General features: G+C 33.1%; 1 protein-coding gene across 1 annotated transcript in view; it reads left to right on the plus strand.

The window, feature by feature from the left end:
- LOC139525462 (ranBP-type and C3HC4-type zinc finger-containing protein 1-like) overlaps positions 1–26,421 on the plus strand; it is a 219,007-nt gene that overhangs the window by 142,544 nt on the left and 50,042 nt on the right. The window contains exons 8-9 of the mRNA XM_071320813.1: positions 20,391–20,572; positions 25,151–25,262. Coding sequence (XP_071176914.1) covers positions 20,391–20,572; positions 25,151–25,262 — 294 coding nt within the window. The remainder of the gene's footprint in view (positions 1–20,390; positions 20,573–25,150; positions 25,263–26,421) is intronic.

The following is a 26,421-nucleotide window of genomic DNA, read 5'->3' on the forward strand; positions in this document are numbered from 1 at the left end:
AGGAATAAGGGGCAAAAAAAGGGCCAAAAAGAAGCATTTTTCTAGTTTACAGACAATAACTTGTGTTTAAATTTATCTCCAAAATTATACTACAAGGTTTCATACTACAAAGGAAAGGCTGGAATTGATTTTTTTGGGGTCTTGCTCCAATGGGGGGAGGGGGGGGTAAAAAATGCTGATATACATATGTGTGATTACCTCCCTTTAAAGCAGTGTATTGGAGGTAATACAATTCTATTTAAAAATACCGATATATATATATGTTTGATTAACTCCATTACATTGCTTGAAAATTATGTATTAAGAAATGATGATTGTTATACAACCACAAAATTTTTGCGGTCATATATTGGTATCAAGTCGTCGTTGTCGTCATCGTCGTCCGAAGACGGCTGGTTTCCGGATAATAACTTAAGTATAAGTGAATAGAAATCAATAAAATTTATGGTCCCTAAGGTTTAGGAATTAAGGGCCCAAAACAAGCGTTTATCTAGTGTCATGACAATATGTTGTGTATTTCAATTGTTCTGAAATTGTTTCACAATGTGTAATACCATAAGCAAAAGGTTGGGATATATCTTTACGGTTATGGGGCAAACAGTAGGAATAAAGGGCCAAAAAGGGGCCAAAACAATAATTTTTGTAGTTTCAAGACAATAAAAAGTAAAATCACAAAAATACTAAACTTAGAGGAAAATCAATTCGGAAAGTCCATAATAACATGGCAAAATCGAATAACAAAACGCATCGAAAACGAACGGACAAGCACTGTCATATTCCTGACTTGGTACAGGCATTTAAATTGGAGTTATGTTTCTTTGACCAGAATAGTAGTTGAATCAACTTAAATCAATGCTATATACAATATACAATGAAATATTCACTTTTACTACCAACTGATAAATTACAGCAATCTTTAAAGAAGACATTTTAAACTGAATGTAACTTTTCCCCTTTGTAATACTGGTTATTTCAAGCATTTCTATTAAGTGTTGTCATAATCAGTTCAATAGTTTGAGAAAAACCTAGTATAATGAAAGACGACATCTACAGCGATTCGAGCAAAATTTCTTCGACAAATCCAAACCAATCCACATCAAGATAGAATAGAGTGTGGACCAATAAATGATCAAATATCTATCTTATCTGCCTACAAACAGTTGAATATGATACACAAGATGATTTAAGGAAGATTAATACCACTAATGGACCTTTTTGTTTTCCTTATAAGGTCTTTTTTGGTCAATTTATACCTATCATTTCCTCAAAATTTCAACTTTTCAGGCCAATAAATATAAACAACGAGGTAACTTTCACTCAGTTATGGTAGAAATGTTATAAGAAATGAGTAATTGAAGGATTTTAGCAGAATAAACAATTCATATAAAAGTTTACTGTCTCCAAGGAGGTTTCAATAAGTCCTTACGTAAAAATTAAATTTACGCCGCGTTCCAAAGAGGGACATAAAAGGCTTCTCTTTAAGTAAATAATTTGTCATTACGGCATTAAAAATAATTTCATCTACTTAAAACTATATATTTATTTAAGTATTACCTAGGAAAATGTTCTATTATAGCAGAATAGAAGAAATAATGAGAACCCCCCCCCCCCCTCCTTTTTTTAGTATGGCTTGTTCTGTCAACTAAATATTCATGGTAGAGTCCTATTTCAAGACAATTTTCTCATAAAATGTGTTTTGAAAACTCAATGCACTCAAAATATTTCATTTTTAACCGGATTTTTGTGACAAAAATGTCGGTTATTGATTTGAGGATGTACGGCGGGCGGTAGGGCGGCCGGGCGGGCGGCAACTAAATGTTGTCCGTGCATTTACTCATGAACCGTTCAACCAAAGCTTTTCAAATTTTAATATGTTGTTACAGACAACAAAATGAAGGTCTAGTTCAATAATGACGATTTTGACTTTTACCGTTCAGGAGTTATGGTTCTTGAAAGATTGAAAAATGGCATTTCCAGTCGTGTCCGTGCATTTACGCATGAACTGTTCAACTAAAGCTTCCCAAATTTAAATAAGTTGTTACTGATGACAAAATGGAGGTCAAGTTCAATAATGACGATTTTGACTTTTAACGTTTACGAGTTATGGTTCTTGAAAGATTGAAAAATGGCTTTTCCAGTTGTGTCCGTACATTTACTCATGAACCATTCAACCTGAGCTTTTCAAATTTTAATATGTTGGTACTGATGACAAAATAGAGGTCAAATTTGATATTGACGATTTTCACTTCACCGTTCATCAGTTATGGTTCTTGTGATATTGGCAGGATACAAATAAATGTTAATAAATCCGGTTTGCTGTCGTTGTTACAACCTCTTGTTTGAACTATTTCACTTAAATAGCAAGAAATTTTAACACATGAGATTACTCACAATGTCAAAGGTGCATGTACAGCTTCCCATAATATGTGAAGTAACACCATTGATTTTCCCCTATTAGTCTGTTAAATTTGCACTTTTCAAAAAAATGTACAGAATTTATCCTTGTTTCAAATAAAGAAATACTTGGCATGAGTTAAGTTTTATCCTGTCCAGTTCTATAGAAAAAAATTCACATAACATTTCATTGCGTATAAGAAAATAACCATCATTGGAAGTTAACCAATCAAATTTCTCCCCTTATTTTATCTGTGTACAAGGTTTAGTCACCATGTAACCTCAAGATTACAAAATTTTCTATAGAAATCCCAAATAAAAAATAATGGTATTTTGAAATACCCAAGACATATGTTTATGACACAGAAATGGTTTTACTGCAATAAAATGTAGGATTAATTACCTACAACTGTCTAATTCAAGGGAATTTTTTTTTCGACCTACTTTCGTATACAACCTGATGTGACGAACCATGATTTGGTGGTATTACACCTAAACCATTCAGTGATTATAAGCACTTTGATTACAATTCTAGGGTTATGCCCCTGTACAAGTGGAAACACTGCAGAATTTTTTCGTTTCTGTTCTCTTAACTTAAGTTTGTCTCAACTAAATTTAATGAAATGTGTATACAATGTAAAATGCCTATTACCTCCAAACTCTGTTAGTAAATGAGTAGTTATTGTTGCAAATTCCATTAGAAATTTGAATTGAGATAATTTTTGGAATAAGGGAAAGGGGGAGGTGAAAAAAAATTGGGGTTGGGGTCAAATATTTTTTTTATATCAGAATTTCATAAGAAATTTCTTTAAACAATTTTTTGGTTGAGAGGATTAATATTCAACAGCACAGTGAATTGCCCAAAAACAAAAAACAAATAAGTTCATTAAACCACATTCTAAAAAAAAAACTGTGCCCATGAAAAGCCGTCTTTTTATTTTTTTTAAACCTTGACATTTTCATGGGCACAGTTTATTTTCATCTTTACAGACAATTTATAAATATTTACATTTTAAGAAAGATAAAGAAATGTTAGATAGAGATATAAATACCTGTGAAGTAGAAAAGGTACTAAAATTGCTTAATTAGAACAAATCACCTGTGGAAGATAGAATAATATCAGAATTTTATGTTTGATACTGAGATATAATAAAAGACGATTTCTTTGTTTACTACAAGAAATTTTTAATGATACTATAAGTAGTAACTCTCAACATAAGGGGGTCTTAACCTTACTACATAAAGGAGGAGAAAGGGAAATTAGAGACCACTAACTGTGCTAAATTGTGATTATAGAATTATTGCAATGATTCTATCTGAAAGACCTTAGATAGTATTGCCTAAAATTATTCTTACCGATCAGAAAGGGTTTGTTAAAGGTAAAATATAAGCGAGGCTAAGCGAATGATTCAGGACATTATAGAATATATTGACAACGAAGATTAAGAAAAAATTATCTTAATTTTGGATCAACAAAAAGCGTTTGATATGGTTGAATGGGAATGAATAGATTTTGTATTGGAGAAATTTGAATTTTGCAGGAAATGTAGAGCATGGATAAAAATGTTATTGTACAATGCTACTACGTGTATTAAAACCAATGAGTTTGTATCAATATACTTTATGATTACTCACTCCGCTAGGCAAGGTTGTCCAATAGCGCCTCTCTTGTATATCATACAGGCTGAACCCATGACATGTGCGATAAGGGTTAACATTAAAATAGAATGATTAAAATTACCAGGAGGGAACTTTAAAGAAACTAAATTGTGTATGTTTGCAGATGACACCCAGGTTTTTAATAAAAATGAAAAATCTGTAGAAAATACTTTTAAAATTTTGTCCTTATACGAAATGGCTTCAGGTTCTAGGATAAACTATGACAAAAAAGGCTTACTTTTAGGGGCTTCTAAAAGAAAACGATTTAAATTTGATAAAATCAAATGGATCACAGGCAATGTTAAAACATTAGGAGTGTGTCATTGTTATGTAATAGATGACGGTGATATTTGGAGAAACATGATAGATAAAGTTAAAAATTGTATACACGTATGGGATAGTAGGAAGCCTACATTTACAGGTAACGCACTTATAGTAAAAAATATATGATACTTTCTTTCTGGTCTTAAGAGATCGAAAAACGAGAAATTCCGGATAAATATACTAAAGAGCTAAATAATATAATTTGGAACTTTATATGGGACGGGAAAATGAATTGGGTAGATAAGAAATGCCTGCTGTTTGAATGAAATAAAAGGGTGGATGGGAATGGTAAGTATAGATACGTTTATAAAAAGTAAAAAAGATATGAACCAACTACCATGTATTCTATGACTCCATGGAATTTACGGATATAACAGAAGTTTCCGTCAGTCACATGACCATTATCCTTGACCTAATTTTCATGGTTCAGTGACTACTTGAAAAAAAAGTTGAGATATTTTGTGATGTAAAATTCTCATTTATTATAAGTAATAGGGTAATTATACTTGGTATGTGCGTACCTTGCAAGGTCCTCATGCCCGTCAGACAGTTTTTACTTGACCTTGACCTCATTTCATGGATCAGTGGACAAGGTTAAGTTTTGGTGGTCAAGTCCATATCTTATATACTGTAAGTAATATGTCTAGTATATTTGGTGTATGGAAGGACTGTAAGGTGTACATGTCCAACTGGCAGGTGTCATCAGACCTTCACCTCATTTTCATGGTTCATTGGTCAATGTTTAGTTTTCTTGGTTAATGTTAAGTTGATGTGACAGTTGTAATAAAACATTATATCAACATAATACGGCGGCTTCGTGAAAAATTGTGCACATTCTGCTACAAGCATGAAATTTGGCACAAAGCTTCATCAAGTATTACTCTTTGATTTCAGATAGGGAGGCATTTGAAAAAATGCACCACCTCCGGTAAAATTCAATATGGCGGATATTATACTTGAATCGGTCCAATATCGTAGGCTGATATTTGAAAAGGCGTTATTATCATGCTACTATCATTATATTCGGCGCAATCCTTTGTTATGTGATACTTTTTGATATATTTGATAGATTATATGACTTTAAAAACCCTACTTCCTGTTTAATCCAACATGGCGTACATTGTACTTAAACAAGCGTATTTTTTTTTTGGGGGGGGGGAGGGGGGATTAATTGAAATGTGTTTTAACGTATTTCTACTATCCGTATATTGTGCAGGAACTTTCCTTTGGATCTCCTCATGGATACATTGTGTAGGACTTATCTCTTTAAAACCCCTTCTTCCGGTTATATCCAATATGGTTGACATAGAAATATCAGCGTTTAATTTTGATATTCAACTTATTTTCAAAATGATTTTATTGCCGGTGACTACACTTTTGGCTTGAAGTTATCTTCAAAATACTTATTTACTATAATGTTTACAATGTTTCAATACAAAATTATAAACACTTCCGTTAAAAAAACGATATAGCGTAAAATTCAGAGATTCGTCCCCTTCTGTATCTTCGATGTAGAGTTTTAGATAGATTGATTAAACAACATAAGGTCACTAAAGTACTCAAACATCTTTAGAATTACTTATTTATGGCTGCAAATACATGTTTATTCACAATAACCACCACAAGTATATAAAGCAGTGCACTGGAGACCTGATTTTCCACATTTACAAAGACCCTGGCATCCTTTCTTACATCTATAATGTACAAGATCCTGACAAGATAAAGAGGCCTTACTAAGAGTGGTCCAAAAGGGGTCCCATGGATCATATTTGTCTCTTCGATATCCATTAGCGTCTGGGATAGCTAGCAAAGGAATCAATTACAAGAGTGTTACTCATTCACACCCGCCATGGTATATTGCACGTTTTTTATGCAGGAAAAGACTAGACTGAGTCGTGGTCCGGGAACAGCTTTAATTAGTCTTTCCTCTTCCAAAACAGATGCTTTCTTTCTTCGTTTACCACATCTGATACTTTTGTTTGATCTTACATTTGTCGTTCTATCAAACATCTATAAACGCCATCCATGTCATCAACACAGTCTGTTTTTCCTTTTCCAGCAAGCGTGTAATCGCTCAATGCGTGGTGCATTTGAAAGGTTATGTATAGATATATATATATCTAAAGCTTTTCCTACTCAAAAAACGCAAGCCAAAGTTCGTCTGCTCCTATATCTCGGAATAGCGAAACAGCAATGACAACAACATCAGTATCGACTGTTCGAATCGTGACTCATTTGCATCAGACACATGCATCATGATTCTAGTGTCTAGCCTTTTTATGTGAACATGGTGCTAAACTTGAAACATCATAATGTGGTGAATAACACATAACATTCTGAGCATTTGTTGCTACAACTACCTTTTCTCAAAATTTTATTGAACAAAAATGCAAGCTGCTGTGAATGAAAACTATAAAGGGTTCTTCTTATTGTCGTCATTTAAAAAAAAAAACTGTTTGAGGAATTTGTTTTGAACCTGGACTCGTCTGTGTATTCCCTTTCCCCTAGCTCTTGCTTCTTGTAGCAGCCTTCAAAAGATTGTCTATGTACGCATCCGAGACTACATCGACTGTTGTTACAGTTTCAAGGTGTTTCCTGACGAGTATGCTGAATTGGTATTATGTCCTTACCTTACGAAACCCACTTCTTGTGATCCATGCATCTCATTTGCAATCATACCACATCTTCTTTTTTATATTTACCAATTTTGATACGGTTCTCTGTTTGCTTAAAAAGGAAAAGGACTGCGTGGGAGACATTGATGGCATTTGAAGATGTGACTTTAACACAAAGAATGATAATTGATCAGCCCAAATCACCGTTGTTTTACTGTAAGATCGCACAAACTTATCAGAAGGGGTAAATCTAGCAAGAAAATAACTGTTTGTGCAAAAGAGAAGGCTAATTGAGGCTATTCCCTCAAAATGGTCTAGTCTGCATGGCCATGGCTAAATATGAGAAGGGCAAACGGACAAATATAAGTACACAAGAAACAGCATAGAAAAATAAAGACTGAGCAACACCAAAAACTGGGGATGATCTCTGGTGCTTCTGAAGGGTAAGCAGATCCTGTCCTACATGTGGCACCCGTCGTGTTGCTCATGTTATAAAAAAAACGGCAAATAGTCTGATTCGGTAGTTCACATTCATGAAAAGGGAAGGGGATTGTAGTTACGACGTAGGAAATCATGATAGAAAATACCAGCGCGGGAATATTATCTCAATTGGGAGATATATACTCTGTATGCAGGCGCTACTGGAATGTTGCTACATAGAAATGAAAAGTTCACAATTGGGAAGCTGATATTTCGTGTGTGATGCACTGTGCAATATACTAAGGTGGGTGTTAAGGGTTCAAGCTTGGAATTGGCTCTTATACTACCCAGTACAGGCCGCCCTAATGGATGGTGAAGGGACAAAGAGGATCCATGGGAACCCTTTAAAAAACTTTTTCTGAGGCCTCATCATCTTGTTAGGAGCTTGTACATTATGGATGTAAGAAAGGATGCAGCGGTAGTTGTAAATGGGGAAAATTGGGTCTGCACTGCTTTGTGTGCTTGTGGCACATGCTCTTGTTTCTATTCATGGAAAAGACCCACTACTTTATATACTTTGAGTAAACATGTATTTGTGGCCAAATAGTAGTAATTTTAGCAATGTTTTAGTATTTTATTGACTTTGTTTTGTTTTAATCAATCTATCCAAAACTCTACATCGAGGATATAGAGATGGATCGAGATGGATTTAGGACCCTATTGGTGTTGTTTTTACCGGAAGCGTTAACTTTATATTAAAACATTTTAAACATGATAGAGAATAAGTGATTTTGAGGCCAAAAGTTTAATTATCTGCACAAAAAAATATGTTATTTTACATTTTGAGACAACTTAAATATTGAAATAAAAAAAATGATATTTTTATGTCCGCCATTTATGACATTACCGGAAGTAGGTGTTTTAAAGACTTTGTCCTACAAATTATTGTATCCGTGAGAAGCACCAAAGAAAGGTTCCTGCACAATATAATGATAGCAGCAATACGTTAAAACACATTTCAATTACCCTTTCTAAAAAAAGAATTTAAATGCCTCCCTATCTGAATTTAAAGAATAATAGTTGAGGAAGGTCTATGCCAAATTTCATGTGTACATCCTGAAATATGCTTGTAGCCGCTTTACTAAAATGACCTAATTTTATACCTTGAAATCTAGGGGGAAAATAGTTGTATACTCTGTCCTGCCATTTAATTATCACTCTATTAGGTCCTTCATTTTTAGTCCCCTACCGATGAAGTCCAAGGAGACTTTAGGTTTATTCTCTCCGTCTGTCCGTCCATCAATCCGGCAAATAAGTTTTCCAGACTTTTTCATCTTGCTTGAAGATATTAATTTAATATTTGGTGCAAGTTACAGATCAAGTTCGATTTTCATGCGTTTAGCTTTTCCCCGTTCCCTAGAACTAAATTTTTGATGAAATACTTACTAGATATCTGTTCAAAAGGAAATAACAAATTTTATCAAAGATTTGGTATATATTCCCTTCCATCGATGTATACATAACATGCTTACCACCAACACCAGTATATACAATTAGATTCGTTTTGATAAGTGATATTGTTTGATAATTGATTTTCCATAGGCTGTAGTGGTTACATTTTCTTAGGTAGCTCAGTCCATATCCAAAACTTGGATATGTATGATGGCTTGTTTTGAAGCTAAGACATTTTACACATCTGCGGTTTAATTTTCAGGGTACCAAGTGTGATTCATTTTTCCATAAAAAAAGCACATCCTGGAAATCATTTCATGTTGAGCTCCTTGTGGTAAAAAAATCTTTTTTTTTCACACAATAAGTTTTTTGAAATTTCATACTTAAAAGCAAAGCAATGGAGGCAGACGTGTTTTCCAAAGCTCTTGGATTTATGTATCTAATTAAGTAAAGTTCATAATTTAAAAAAATGGATATATACGTTGAACAGCTGTATTAATTTTAACAAATGACTAACATTAGAAGTGATTAATTATAATGGATAATTAATTAAATGATAAACAATGGATGATACAAAAATATACATTTCAAACTGTGAGTATTATGATATCACTGATTATACTGACAAAACATCATCTATTACAATAACTTTTGCAACTGCTGAAGTATTCCAGATACTAAGTCAAACTTTATTTAATAAAATAGAAAAATCTCTCTTTGAAAATCGTCACAAAAATGGATTAGTACATGAAACTAAATTTGAGAATAGAAAAGTGGTGCTTCATTTGCATGAATCTACAAAATTACTTCATATCCAGGGAGGAGGTTGCATTTTGTGGTTTGAAAACATATTCAAAAGTATTGGAAAAGAAATTCATGAAAAATTTAAAAACAATTCTCCCAATTTACAAAGGGATGATCAGGATGAATCTGAAACGGATCCAAAACAGATGTTGGAAAACACAGAAAGTCTCTTATCAGATACAATATTAAGTGATGTTATGTACACAAGTGCTATTGAAATATCCTGTGGTTATGGAAAACCCAAATTTATGTCTACACCGCAAACAAATCGGTCAACATCTGGATTATGTCACCATGAAAACAGTGAATTAATCCAAAGTCTAATTACAAGAATCAATGACCTCACTGAACAATGTAACACTCTAGCAGATCAAGTATCAAATTTATCTGCATTAAATTTACAGAACATTAAATCCACTAACACAATGGAAACACAAACAATGCTAGATATAAATGAATTAAATATAAACATCAGGATGACACACCACATGGGGACACAAACGGAACCTGAATATACTAATCAACCAATTAAAATAATTAAAGAAAGTGTACTGAATGTAGATAACCTATCTCAAACGGAAACTTATACGGTTTCTACTAATTATTCAAAACCTCTTCCGATGCAAAAAATAAATAATTCAAAACAAGAGAGACGTGTGCAGCCTAGACATGCTAGAAATGACCCGAAAGAAACCCTTATTATTGGTAGCTCGATCCTACAAAGGATACGGACTCGAGGACTCAAGAAAAACACCGCCGTAAAGACAATTCGTGGGGCTAATACATCACACATTAGACACGAACTAGAAAATATGGATTTAAAAGATTTTAAAACTTTTTTCATACAAGTAGGAGGCAATGATGCTAACAACAAGCGTGATCCTGAACTCGTTGAATGTGAATTTGTTAATATGATCGACATAATTCGTAAAACAACTAGGAATGCTAGAATTATTTTAGCCGAATGTCCACCACGAAGAGATGCAAACGTAAAAATCGTTAACCACATAATTGGGAAAGTAGCCGAAAGTTATGATGTGGAATGTCTACAAACTGTCCAAAGCTTTATTAGACAAAATGGTCATCTCAACAGCGAACAAATCTGGCGTGACGGAATTCACCTCACTGACAGAGGAACGGCAACACTTCTCAGATTATACGATACACTTGTCAAAGTCACCAAAGAAAAGTCGGACACAACATCATTAAATCAAAACAACTCTCACGTTGGTGTTTGTTTTTTCTGTGGCGAAGAGGGACACAACTCTCGATTTTGCCGCCATGAGACAAAAATACTGTGTTGGACCTGCTCAAAATATGGACATAAAATGAAAAACTGCTGGTATTCATCAAATTAGGACACTGGCAATGCATGTTATGCCGAAACTTTTCTTTTACAAACAATGAACAAATTTGAATGTTTAATTAACATATGTACCTTGTGTGATAATATTGAATGTAAATGTAAAGAAATGGAAAATGATCAAAACTATTCTTCCATAAGTGTAGAAAAAACTTTACACTTACAGAACACAACTTTAAGGAAAATCATATCTTTAAATAATAACAGAAAAGAATCAATAAAAGCAACAAAATATCAAAATAATGAAAATAAAACTACAAAATGTTTAGAAGAAACATATTTTGGCCTTAAGAAAAATGGATTAAAAATTTCTCATTTAAACATAAGAGGGGTCCTATCTAAATTTGATGAGATGAAATTATTTATAAATCAAAAAAATAACACACATATTATGGGAATATGTGAAACATTTCTCACAAGTAACACGGAAGACAGTTTTATTAGTATTAAAGGATTTGAACTTGAACGCAAAGATCGATGTGAAACAAGTGAGAAAAAGGGAGGGGGTGTAGTTGCTTACGTTTCTAGCTCTTTAAAATACAAAAGAAGAACTGATTTAGAAATAAGTTCACTGGAAAGTATCTGGCTTCAGATCCATTTCAAAAACTCCAAATCCCTATTAATATGTTTTATCTACAGACCTCCTGATATGCCACAATCGTGGATTCATGAATTTGAAAAGGAAATCGAGAAGGCAAATGAATTAGAACTAGAAATGATAATAATGGGCGATATCAATATCGATTTTACAGGGGGGTGCTTGAACAATAAATGGGAAAATCTTTTACTAACACAATCTATTGTACAATTAATCGATACTCCTACCCGTATCACATCAACATCAAGTACTATCATTGATCATGTTTATACTAACCACCCTGAAAATATAGTTGAAACAAATGTCCCAAAAATAGCCCTTAGTGATCACTATCCAGTATGTATTACGAGAAAAATAAACCAAAAAGATGTTCCAAGCTTACAGCATAAACAAATTAGGTATCGATGTTTCAAAACCTTTAATGAAAACAAGTTTTTGGAGGATTTAAATAAGACAAATTTTGCTCAAATTGAACAAATAAGTGATACTCAATCTGCCACTGACATGTGGTATAAACTATTTCTGTCAGTTATTAACAGGCACGCTCCTGTCAAAGTAAAAAGAATTAAACATATACGCCAACCAGATTGACTTACAGATGAGATAAAAGACGCTCAAAAGAATAGAAACTATTATCAAAGCAAGAGGGATTGGGAAAAATTCCGTTATTGGCGCAACAAATGTACTAAATTAATAGAAAAATCTAAACAGTCCTTTTTCAAGCAAGCAATAGAAAATAACAAAAAACCTAAAGAAATTTGGGCTTTACTCAAAGATTTAAAACCCAAAACCCAAAATGAAATTCCATCTACCATGAATTTTGACAATACAGAGTATGATAATGTGCAAGATATAGTAAATCATTTCAACATTCACTTTACAACAATAGGTGATAAATATGTTACAAATAGCACGCAATATCAAACAAATAAATTAAATGATTATGTTCAAGATAAAATACCCGCTGGTGTTACATTTACGATACCGTTTATTAAACTAGACGAAACAACGAAATTACTTTCTAAACTAGAAACATCAAAAGCAACTGGACTTGATGAAGTTGGTCCGTTTTTTATTAAACTGTCATCGAAAGCTTTAGCCCCAAGTATAACGTATTTAATAAACTTAAGTATACTAGAGGGTGTTTTCCCAGAAAATCTTAAATTAGGTAAAGTAACTCCAATATTTAAAAATGGTGATAAACATATGCCAGAAAACTACAGACCTATATCAATACTTCCTACATTATCAAAAATATTTGAAAAACATGTCGCAAAACATTTTTATCTATATCTGTCAAAATATAAAGTATTACATGAGGCACAATCTGGATTTCGATCTAACCACTCATGTCAGACAGCCCTTACCAAATTAATTGACACATGGCTCAAATGTATTGATAATGGTAATGTTGTAGGAACAGTCTTTCTAGATTTAAAAAAGGCATTTGATCTCGTTAATCACACCATTCTCTGCCATAAATTACATTTATACAAAGTATCTTATCATTCAATAAAATGGTTCGAGTCGTACCTGTCTAATAGAAAACAAAAAGTGTGCTCTGGTAATACAGCCTCAATATCTAAATGTATCAAATATGGGGTTCCCCAAGGATCCATTTTAGGTCCCCTTTTGTCTTATTCATAAATGACATGACTTTAGAAACCACTCATACAGCCATTGATATGTATGCTGATGATACAACACTTCATACATATGGAACAAATAAGGAAGAGATAGAAAGGAAACTAAATTACGATGCCAACACCATAAATAATTGGTGTCTGAACAAAAGGATGGTTATAAATCCCTTAAAAACTACTTCTATGTTGATTGGAACAAATAAGAAACGGACTTTGCTAGGAAATGATATGAATATATGTATACAAGATAGCCCAATCACACCCGTTGAAATACAGAAACTTTTGGGTGTATATATTGACAAAAATTTGGACTGGAAATTTCAAATTGACTATGTATGTAAAAACTTAAGTTCTCGTATCGCACTGCTATCTAGAATTAAGAAATTTTTGGATATAAGTAGTAGAAAGCTGTTTTATAATGCTTATATTCTGCCCATATTTGATTTTTGTTGCTCAATATGGGGAAATTGCTATGAGGATGGATATAAAAAAATTCTTAAAATGCAGAAAAGAGCTGCAATGATTATACTTGATGCACCAATACTAACACCTAGTATAAATTTATTTAAAGAGCTAAAGTGGTTGAATTTCAAATCTCGAATTTCATATCATAAACTTATTCTTGTTCATAAAATTCTAAACGATAAAGCACCTGATTACTTAAAGGAACTCTGTTGTCCAATTGTTAACCTACATAGTAGAAATCTAAGGTCATCTGCAAATAATAATTTAGCTGTTGTACGACCGAACACAAATTCAATGAAGAAATCTTTTGCATATACCTCATCTATACTTTGGAATAAACTACCAAATGAAATAAAATGTTGTGAAAACCTGGACACTTTTAAACAAAAATGTGTTGATTTCTTGTCTATAAATGATTTATAACAACTTACTCAAATATTCTAATGATTTGAATGTTATGTATATATATATATATCAATGAATTTATTTTTCTCTTGTTCTACAGACAGTTTATAGTTAGTATGAATAGTGCATTTACATATGTTAGAAACTGTAAGCTTTGTAATATTTGTACTGTTTGTTCTTTGTGAGGGCCTCAAGGTAGATTAGCGAAAGCTAATTGAGTCACCCTCTGTAAATAAAGTCATTACTTACTTACTTACTTACTTATAAAAACTTGAACAAAAACCCTATTAACAGTTGTAATTTTAAATCAATATACCTTCAATAGCAACATTTAAGATTTATTTTAAGTGTGGTACTGTCTATACTTTTGAGTAAGAAAATATCTGAGAATAGTTTATGGCGGTGTATTTTGCTGAGAATAAAAAAAAGTGAGAACATTTTTAAAACAAATCAAACCTCTTATTTATTTCCAATGCCATATATGTATAAAGTGCCTAGAAAATCAACCTAACGATGTTAGAGTAGATTTGATATATATATTAAACCCAGGTGTTCGTGTGGTCTAGCACGCCGGCTACAGTAGAGGCGATTTGGTGTCACGATATGTCAGTAGCATCGGTTCGAATCCCGGCGAGGGGAGAACAAAAAAAAATGCGATCTGTCAATTTGCTTTCGCAAATTTTTTGTTCTTCCCTCGCCGGGATTAGAACCCATGCTACTGAGATATCGTGATACAAAATCACCTGCACTGTAACCGGCGCGCTAGACCACACGACCACCTGGGCTTCATAAAAATGAAGCTTCGGTGGCTGGGGTGTTACCTTTTTATTCTAGCGTCGTACTACAGTACATGATATATAAGGCATGAAGATGTTATATACATAAAGTGCCTAGAAATATATTTATATATATTATAAGAGTCTATCTTAAATTGAGGGTAAATTATAGGGCCTTCCAAATACCGTTTCGATCCCTAACATCACTGAAGAGACATTTATTGTCGAAATCCGGATCTGGTGTACAAAGAAAATATTGACACCTTATGTTTGTGGCATAACATCTTGGCCACAAGTTTATTGTTTTCTGTTTAGTTTTAAATTTATATTAAGATCCATTTTGTTACATCTAGAAATCAATTTTATTTGGCAATCGCCAATGGCAGTCAGTTGGGTTGAAGAACATCAGTTGTTCGACCTGTTAGTTAAATGCGTTTTGTTCTTATATACTTTTTCACGTTTTTGGTCTTTTGGAAAATGTTGTTTGTGCTGTATTTAGACCCTTCTACAACGAAATTTGTTTTACATGCACACGTATAAAATTGCGATTTGTATCCAACGCAATCATAGATTTGAACGTAGTTTTCAATTTAGACTTGTTTATAATAGATGTATATGTTACAGTGAATTTGTAAAATCAGGGATTATGTAGAATCCCACATAATCCCTGATTTTTAAGGGAATATGTAGAATCACTGAAATCATTAGTAATTATATATAATCCCTGAAAATGACCAGTGATTTTACATAATAACTGAACATTTTAATAATTATTCTACAAATTCCCTAATATGATATAAGGGATTATCAATAATTTAAAGATCATTTGTTTGATAAAAAAAAATATAGACAAATTATCATTTTAATCTTTCACATTCCTTGCCAGATAAGATGAAATAAGTTTGCTTTAAAACACAAACATGACAGAAGATGATTTTAAAGATATTACCAACACTTGGTTTCGAGATAAAGTTGAAGATTTAAAAATCAATAATATCAACATTCCCTTTATAGCAAAAAGTTTACTTATATTGTTTGTTTATAAAAGTGTCAAAAGGATATTCATGTTCTATTTGTAAATTCACAGAGAATGTTATGTGTGGTACATGCAAAACAAATGGTGAAGAAGATTATGGAACATCTGTTTTGTGTTTTTTTGTTTGTTCCAATGAACAAGAAATTTAAACTGAGAGAACTTATGCATATAAATGTTTAGAAAACAGGCAGAACTAAAGCCCTGGTCACAACGAACCCACGACACATTTATGCAGGGCCACGACACATTTATGCAGGGCCACGACATGAAATTTGGTAAAAACGCGGGTCATCTGTGATCGTCGTCCGACAATCGCGCGACAGTCCATCGATGTTTTGAGCATCGTGGCGCTGTCTCATGTCGTGGGACGAAAATTGGACATGCACCTTTTTTGCTCTACGATTTTTTTTGTCGTGTCACTGCTTGTGGCTGTCGTGAGAGTTTCTTACCACAGTCGTTCGACTGTCGTGCGATAAACACATTGTCGATAATTAAACTCATCATAGATACCAGGACTAAATTTATTATATATGCCAGACGCGCGTTTATATAGACTCATCAGTGACGCTCGAATCCAAAAAAAAGTTAAAAAGGCCAAATAAAGTACGAAGTTAAAGAGCATCTAGGACCAAAATTTCTAAAAGTTTTGCCAAATACAGCTAAGGTAATCTATGCCTGAGGAAGAAAAGCCTTAGTACAATGTATTTCAAAAAATTCAAAAATTTGTAAACAGTAAATTTATAAATATAACCATATCAATGATAATTCATGTCAGCACAGTGCTGACTACTGGGCTTGTGATACCCTCGGGGAAATAAATCTCCACCAGCAGTGGCATCGAACCTAAGGTAATATATGCCTGAGGTAGAAAAGCCTTAGTATTTCAAAAAATTCTCTTTTTGGCCCCAAAATATAGCAGTTTTACAAAATTGTTAAAATGTAAACTTTTAGTCATTAATTGGATAGTAGAAAGGTTCTGCTACATAAATATGGGCTCTTTTTGACAATACAATGCACATATATTGAGAACTAGCACCATTAATTCATGCTAAATTACTGAAATCTTCATAATTCCAGCATTTTAGTTAAATTTTAGACGGTTTCGGTGTAAAACGAAAGTGGCCGCATTCGTGTTCATCCAAAATATTGAAATGGAAGTTGTATTTGATGATAATACATAACATATATAAAGATTGAGGATGAACACGGATGCGGCCACTTTCGTTTTTGACAAAAACCATCTGAAAAGTGACATTTTTTCGCATATTTGGTAGATTTCTCATATTTGAGCCTGAATCGGATCGTTTTTAATGACTAAATAAGTTAAAATCTTTCACATAAATTAATTGCATCATATGAAATAGACACTTAAGTGTTTAAAAAGTGGTCAAAATCTTTCGTCAGATGAAAATGAAATTTGAGGCCAAAATTTGTCCTTACCGGACCTACTCCTTTGTAAAACAGTAAAGAGGTAGGGACAATTTGTCGGCAATTTGTTTCATTCGATAAGATAGGTAAATAATGTTTTAAATAGCCCGATAGATGCTATTTATAGTACATAAAAATACGTCACATCATTTATTTTCATAACTTGAACAGGTATTCCTACAAAAACAAGGCCATGACTATTGATTTTTTAATATTGATTTTATTTTATTATTAACATCCTTTATGCAAGGTGCCATACCATGTAACTTCTCAAGGAGCCAATTGATATCGAACTAATTCAAATCGTGATTTTCTCATTCTGAATATGTATATCTGTTACACAGTATTTGTCCTGGTCTTTTAAGGTTTTATCGTCTATAAGATTAGACAAGAAAATACATGTGCATGTATATATTTTAACCGCAGAACATCTTACATCAGTTGGTCATAGATCACCCTGTGTTACTACTTCATGTTGTATTGCCTTTTCTGTAATTTTAACAAATCGGCCCTTCGTTGTGATACAGATGCAACAGCTTCTTGATGTTTTACCTACAATCACGATTTGTAGTGTAATTGATTTGTTCTGTTATGTTGTTTTATTTTTCTGATGAGTTATGTACCCGTGTATAGACGGTTGTAAAAATTTCAGTACTAGTATCTTTACAGTTTGTGATTTGGCGACAAAATTGTTGTTGACTGCATTTGTTACATATAATACCATGTTCAAAAAAGGTTTCGACGAAATGTGTTTTGTTGTTATGAAAATTGTATACAATGGCCTTATTTTAAGTTATGTGTATATTACACCCGCAACATGTAGGCTTAATTTCTATAGAATTAATTCTCGTGTTATTGGTTATGTACAGGCACCTACATCAGTTTGACGGCAGTTGTCCCTTGGATATATGTAATAACGTAAACACATGAATAGAAAGTAATTCAAGAGTATGGACAGTCATAGGATTGCACACAATAAGCGATACATTGTTTTTTCTTTGATACACGTAAAATTATTTACTAGTACACTAACTGAATAGTCAAAATGAACCAAAATGACTCTATGAATCGAGCAAACAACCGAAAAAATATGATAGAAACTTTAAAATTTAATATAACAACACAAAATATGCAAAAGTTCTGAGCGAGGTTCGAACCCTTTCTTCAAAACCGTCATTTATTAGTAGTTCTGTGCTCTACTGGTGGAGCTACGGCGATTCTTATCATTATGACTCTTATTTAGAAACTATATTGGTACAATTTATCGATGTTACAATTTTTTCTTTAAAAAGTTGTTTTTTATGTAATAAGGACACACTAAACCAATTTCATTTTTGAAGTAAAAAGTAGTATAAATAACAACAGTCATAAAAAGCATAACTTTTCTTTGGTTTGAAATGTCCTTCTTGGGAGATTCCCTGTTTTTTCCACATAAAAACACCCGAAAATCCGGATATTGGACTTTCATCCTTTTTTAGGGTTAAATTAACTATTGATCACACATATCATACTATATGTAAATCGAGATATTGATCAAAAAGCATTTTTATTTTTGGTTTTTATAGGAAATTTTACTCTGTTGGCACTTTTTGAAATTGGCCCTTCTGTTAAAAAAATCCTCGGCATATTGGCCCTACCTCTTTATAAATATATTGAGGATACCAACATAAACCTTTTAAATAAAACAATCGTCGCACGATTGTCTCACGAATACCAAATGTCGTACGATGCTCGCACAAAATTGCCTGTGTGTCGTACGACGGTGGTACGTTCGTCGTGCAACATATTTTCGTTTTATTTAGAAGAATATAATTCGGCGGGAATTATTTTTTGGAAAAACAAACCGTCTACCTTTTTAAAAGAGGAGGGCTATACCACCAGAACGAGTATGCTTTGTCCTGCTGAATAGGCGCCTTGCCGGACTCCAACAAGAGCAAAATAAGGTCCTGTTAGCGTTGATTCGAGCCCGTGAACAGTATAGGAACCAGTAAAACGCCCGACATTGGTGGCTTAGGCCATGGGTCGAACGGCGCATGATATTTGGGGCAGTATAGTACACTGATGCAAGAGTTGGAGCAGGAATCTGCTGGTGATTTCATTGGATTCATGCGGATGGAGCCTGGCATTTTTAAAGAGCTTTGCCGAGAGTCACCCCTGGCATCTGAGTGGCACGACAATGGCACGAGAGTGAAACGACAGTAACATGCGCATCCCATTACATGAAAACCTGAAAAATAGACACAAACAACTCACGATTGTCGTACGATTGTCTCACGACTGTCGCACGACCGACTTTCGACAAACCTACGACAGTACAATTATATATATTTCTTTTTTTTTCTGTCTTTTACCCATCGTGGAGCCATCGTGTACATGTCGTAGCTGATGTGACCACTCGAAATATTTAAGGAGCTGGCGTTTGGTGTAATATTCTCATAATGATTCAACAGGGTAAAAAGGGAAAGGGAAACCCCAAAAAAACATACATGCAATGGCAATTGTTCATAAAAAGTATAAAAAATATATCGCCTTGCCAAAAAACATGGTATCTCATCGAGCCAATTCGAGGTTGCTAATTCCCTTTTTTTCAGATGAGATGTTTTTACTAAACACTCTATTTCTAACCATTTAAAAAAAATGGGTTATCCTTTTGATATATTGTGCTAAACATTTGCAATTTATGTTTATACAGATGTTTTAATATGATGAAATAGAATAAATTATTTGACTTTTATTCATTTTCTTTGTAAAGAAAACGTTTTCTACATTTCAGTTATTACGTATAATCCCTAATGCTTTTTCTAGTGATTATAAATAATCCCTGAAAATTTTAGTTGTTATATATAATCCCTAAACTAGCCAGTGATTCTACATAATCCCTGAAAAGATTCTACAAAATCACTGATTATACAAATTCATTGTAACATATATATATATATATATATAGCTTTATTTGAAACTAGTTATGTATATGTACATTTTATTTCTCTGATTCTTTTGGTCTGAAGTTAGAACTAAAAAGAACCAGAAAAGAAGAAGAAGAAAGTCAACATAATTTCCAGCAGCTTTTGAGAACTGACCATCAAAATTTGGTTGCCAATACTGACAGTTTTGAATGTCCAATATGCTTTGACAGAATTACATCAGGAGGTGGTGTTATCCTTAGAGAATGTTTGCATAGTTTCTGTAGGTAAGATCAGAAATCAATAGTATGTAGGACATGTGTAAACATACCAAACACTTACTGAAAAGATAGCAATTGTCTTCAACTTGAAATAACTTAGAAAGCCTGGATTGTATTACTGATTTTTTAGTTTTTTACGTTTATAAATTACTTTGAAACAAGTGTTCAAAGACGGAATATGATGAGAGCAATAGACTATATTCATATAACCATCTTCTGAAACCGCGGAGTATATTATTTCGACATGTTATCAACTTTGGGTAGGACTTTCTGATATTCGGTCAAATATGAAATTGTCACATATATCTTCTCTAAAGACACTGATACACATATGTATTTAATTTTTACTCAAACCATCCAAAACATGTAAATTAAATATACCTTTTAATCGAGCATCAAGCATAATTAACATTACTAGTACAGAAATATTACGCAAAAAAGATTGGAAGAGTTAAAAGCGTATTTAAATAAGCAACACTATCCGGAACAAATAAAAAATAAATAATAAAAAGTAACGATGTTAGGGTAGATTTGATTCGTAACTTCCTCCCCGGATGGGCCTGGAACCTGTACTTTTTCTATCTCACTTCTACGACAACATCGCCTAGCATTGCATATATATGTTCAGACGTACTTATAAATATGATTATTTCTGTGACTGTATTTTACTTTAATTTTCAGGATCCTTTACTTGATACTAGATATTTCAGCTGATCTGTAACTAAAACATCAACCCAACAATGTTAGATCTGTAAATTTGCTTTCGCAAATTGTATGTTCTTCCCTCACAGGGATTCGAACCCATGCTACTGAGATATCGTGACACCAAATCGCCTGCACCGTAGCCGTCTCGCTATACCACACGACCACCTGGGCTTCATAAAAATGAAGCTTTCGGTGGCCGGGTGTTACCTTTCCACGTCAGTTTTAATCTAGCGTCGTTCCACAGTACATGATATATAAGGTATGGAGATGTTTTTACAGATCAGCTAAATTATCTATAGTAAAGGATCCTACAAATTAATGGAAAATACAGTCACAGAAAAATAATTATATTTATAAGTACGTCTGAGCCAGTGACAACTCTACAACAGATTTATCCATCGGATCACCAGCAGTGATGATGATACATGGCTGTGTACGTTATATAAATACAACTCGTCTAAACATCAACCCAACAATGTTAGATATGTAAATTTGCTTTCGCAAATTGTATGTTCTTCCCTCCCCGGGATTCGAACCCATGCTACTGAGATATCGTGACACCAAATCGCCTGCACTGTAGCCGTCCCGCTAGACCACACGACCACCTGGGCTTCATAAAAATGAAGCTTTCGGTGGCCGGGTGTTACCTTTCCACGTCAGTTTTAATCTAGCGTCGTGCTACAGTACATTATATATAAGGCATGGAGATGTTTTTACAGATCAGTTAAATTATCTATAGTAACGGATCCTACAAATTAATGTAAGATACAGTTACAGAAAATAATTTTATTTATAAGTACGTCTGAGCCAGTGACAACTCTACAACAGATTTATCCATCGGACAATATATATATGTTTAAAGTGCCTAGAAAATCAACCTAACGATGTTAGATATCTGATTCGTAACTCCCTCCCCGGGCGGGGCTGTAACCTGTACTTTGTATTTCTAACTTCTACGGCAACACCGCCTAGCATTGCGCAGAGACCTTATCCCCTCCTCTAACTCGAGCTTATAAAAATAAGATTCTGTTTCGGGAGGTGTTACTTTCTTGTAGGAATTAAACAAGGATCTCTGGAACAATAAACGAAGTATTCTTTTTAGTGTACAGAAATTAAATGATCATCTACTCATCTCTTCAGTATAATTACAGGATGCTAATCTATCTTTAGAAGCATAAAATCTCTGTAAATTAATATATATGTATTTTTTTTGGTGTGAGCCGTACCTTGACCTATAATGGTTTACTTTTATAAATTGTTATTTGGATGGAGAGTTGTCTCATTGGCACTCAAACCACATCTTCCTATATCTATATATCTGCCTATGTGTAGTGACACTGCAAATTATACCTTGTCCATCGGATTTCTTATGATATATATAAAACGTCTGAATAATAGTCAACGATTTTTCCCACGAGGGCGCTGGATCGTTACGAATAACAATACATGTACACAATAAATAAATTATATAAACGCCTAAAAAACGACTACCAATGATGAGACCTCCCTCTCAGTCGACATTTGAGATCCCCTGGCCACACTAAGGCAGATCTAAATCGACTGACCATTACAATCATTGACCACAACTCTGGTTGATCTAGGAAGGATAGACTCACTCGGGAAAGATTTTGAATAAGAAGATTAAAAACTTTGGCACCAAATGGGATAAATGAAATGATGTAGTTCGACTTCGTGTAGTTCTTCACATTTGGGTCACTTATTACTACAGTCTGTTTCTATTTCTTTACCTTACTAATCTCTTAAATAAAGTTGAATTTTTCAATTTAAATTGCTTAATTTTTTTTAGGGACGTAAAAGTACCAAGCCTCATTCAACTAGTTAGCCTTAGTCAAAATTTATTATTATATTTTAACGGCCGTTTGTTTGCGATGTTTAAATACGCAGACTCTGTTGTAACTACTCTACCGTTGTCAAATTTGAAATATTTACAAATTTAGATCGTTCTGTGCTGTTTATTTGGAATTTTTATTGACGAAATCGTTCTTGTAATATCATAACTGTCGTCACCGTTAAAGTTTTAGAATTGTGCTAGTTCATATTGCACATTATTATTTTTATTTGAAGCATACATTTGCAGTTTTAATTGTAATTAGCCATATAACCTATGTCATGTTTAACACATTTTTAGAATGGTGCAATCGTCATAACTGATTTTAGGTTTGACTTTTTTATTGTGTAAATTTCAAGATTGTTATAGTTTAATCAAAGTAGACTGATATGATTAATTCCATTATCATCACAATCATACTGATGAAGGATATCTGTTATCCGAAATATTTATAAATAATAACATTTAAAGTTTTCTTTTTTGTTATTAGTGTTGTTTTGTACACTTTTTAGGCGTTTATATATTAGGGTGGACATAATTACCTCAAAAACTGTTAATTATTTGATTTTTAAATTGACGTCTTGAATTAAAGTTTACTGCGAATTTAATTTCTAAAATCATATTACATTGCCACTAAAATTCCGTTGTATTGATATAAAACTAATTTATTTAGGGGCTACCGAATTCTTTTTTGTTTTTCTTTAAACTTATAAGGTATCCCTTTGGTATCTTTTAAAAGTCAAAAGTTGCTGAGCATTTTTTATTTATTTTTTTGGCCTCTGGTTTTGTTTTGTTTTATCGTGATGATATCATGTATAATTTTATATATTTCAAATAACAATTCAGTAGACTCAATTATTATTGTTACACTCGTAATAATAATTTTATTATTGTTATATTTCCATGTAACCGTAGCCAGTGCCGATCTTATTTCGATTGAGGTCTTGTCCTTTCAGTCCTGGTCTATCAACTTTGAACTGCGTAGTTAACATGTATTAGTTAGATCAGTACATGTATAATGGGAATTATTTTTTGTAAATCATTCAGTAGATGTAAGTAGATGTATAAGTGTTAGTACATCTCATATCCATGGATATTATCTAGGCCTTTCACCATACGTTCAAAATACAGTGGGAACATGTATCTTTATTTTTACTGGCTGTTCATGTGGTTTCAATGTAATTCCCAAAAATGCAAAATGTGTCAAATCGTCCACATGAATAATAAAAGAAAAAGATTTACTGAAGAGTTTGCATTAGGCATAAACATGTCGCCTGTAATGGAGACTACTAAACAAAAAAACAAAAAATAGATAAAGGGCATTAAAACTAGTCGGAGTAGGATAACCTTAATGGGCATCGATTAGACTGAAATTATCATATTTGACTTATAACAAACCAAAACGTATTACAAATAAAAAAAAGTCTAAAATAAACAATAAACGATGCATAAACTAAAACTTATGTATCAGCATTTCGTGTGTATTTTAGTCTAGACGCCATCTAATTAATCATTGAGTTGACCGTCCGAAGATTGCCATCGGTTATACAACCCGATGTTAAAATAAAGAAAGATAGAAGGAGAAAGCGGACTCGTGCAATTGGATTTTTCTAGATCTGCTTGATTTCATATTGTAGTTTAAAACAGTATGGTGATAACCTGCATGAGAACGAGTTTTTGTATATCAAATCAGTCAATAAAATGGTTTACCTCTGCTTCAATTTCAATGTTGCAATTCTTTTCTTTTTACTAGCTGAACACGCATAGTTCATGCATAACTAATCTCTAGCTAAGAGTTTCAATTAATGTTTAAGAGGTACAATTGAAGTTCACATACATACGGATGAGATGAGGTCGAATTATTTACTTGCAAGCCACTAATTCATTAGCTATGTTTCTTTGGCTGCTAAACGCGAATTTTTATTTCACTATTTCACTTTCATAATGATTAAAGAAAAAAAAATCATATATTTTTTTTCTTTATCTCAAGGCCAGTGTCCCTTTAATTGTTAATAGAAATGTAATTGCAGGGAATGCCTGAAAGGAGCTATTATACACAATGAAGAGGCATATCTTAAATGTCCTTATCATGACGACAGTTATTCGTGTAATGCATCACTTCAAGACAGGGAGATAAAAGCTGTAAGTATAGTTAACTTTTGACTTTTTTCTCAACTGCTTCATTTGAGCTTTTTCTCAGCTGTTTCGACGCTCAGAAAATCTCACAATTTTTATACGACCGCAAAAATTGAAAATGTTTTGGTCGTATATTGGGATCGTCGTCGTCGTCGTCGTCCGAAAACATTTGGTTTTCGCACTCTAACTTTAGTAAAAGTTAATATAAATCTATGAAATTTAAACACAAGGTTTATGACCATAAATAAAGGCAACAGTAGTATACCGCTGTTCAAACTTATAAATCCATGGACAAAAAACAAAATCGGGGTAACAAACTAAAACTGAGGGAAACGCATAAATATAAGAGGAGAACACAACACTACAATGTAACACACACAGAAACGGACTAAGCATCAGACAAAATCCCACGAGAATAACAAATATAACATCAAAACCAAATACAAGAATTTGGGATAGACATGTACCGTGACAGGTCTTATCGCAATGTCAATTTACACTCAAAAATAAGAGAAAACAAACGACGCAACGTTAAATTGTAACACACACAGAAACGAACTATAATATAACAATGGCCATATTCCTGACTTGGTACAGGACATTTTTAAAGGAAAAAATGGTGGGTTGAACCTGGTTTTGTGGCATGCCAAACCTCGCACTTTAATGGCAATGTTAAATATAAAATTGAAATGACAACACAATATTACAGGACTACAATACAAATAAATAGGAGAACGTATTAGATAAAGAAACACATGATTAATGAATAACAAAAAACATCAGGTTAAAAATTCAATACGCCAAAAACGCGCTTCATAAAAGGAAGGTTGGGATTGATTTTGGGTGTTTTGGTCCCAACAGTTTAGGAATTGGGGGCCAAAAAGGGCCCAAATAAGCATTTTTATTGGTTTTCGCACAATAATTTTAGTATAAGTTAATAGAAATCTATGAAATTTTAACACAAGGTTTATGACCACAAAAGGAATGTTTGGATTGATTTTTAGAGTTTTGGTCCCAACGAATTTGGGGCTAAAAAGGTCCAAAATTGAACTTTGTTTGATTTCATCAAAACATGAATTATAGGGGTTATATATGCCAAATCTAACCGTGTATTCAGATTCTTAATTTTTGATCCTGTTTTCAAATTGGTCTACATTATCCAAAG

This window comes from Mytilus edulis, chromosome 5, assembly GCF_963676685.1.
Source record: "Mytilus edulis chromosome 5, xbMytEdul2.2, whole genome shotgun sequence".
Taxonomy (NCBI): domain Eukaryota; kingdom Metazoa; phylum Mollusca; class Bivalvia; order Mytilida; family Mytilidae; genus Mytilus; species Mytilus edulis.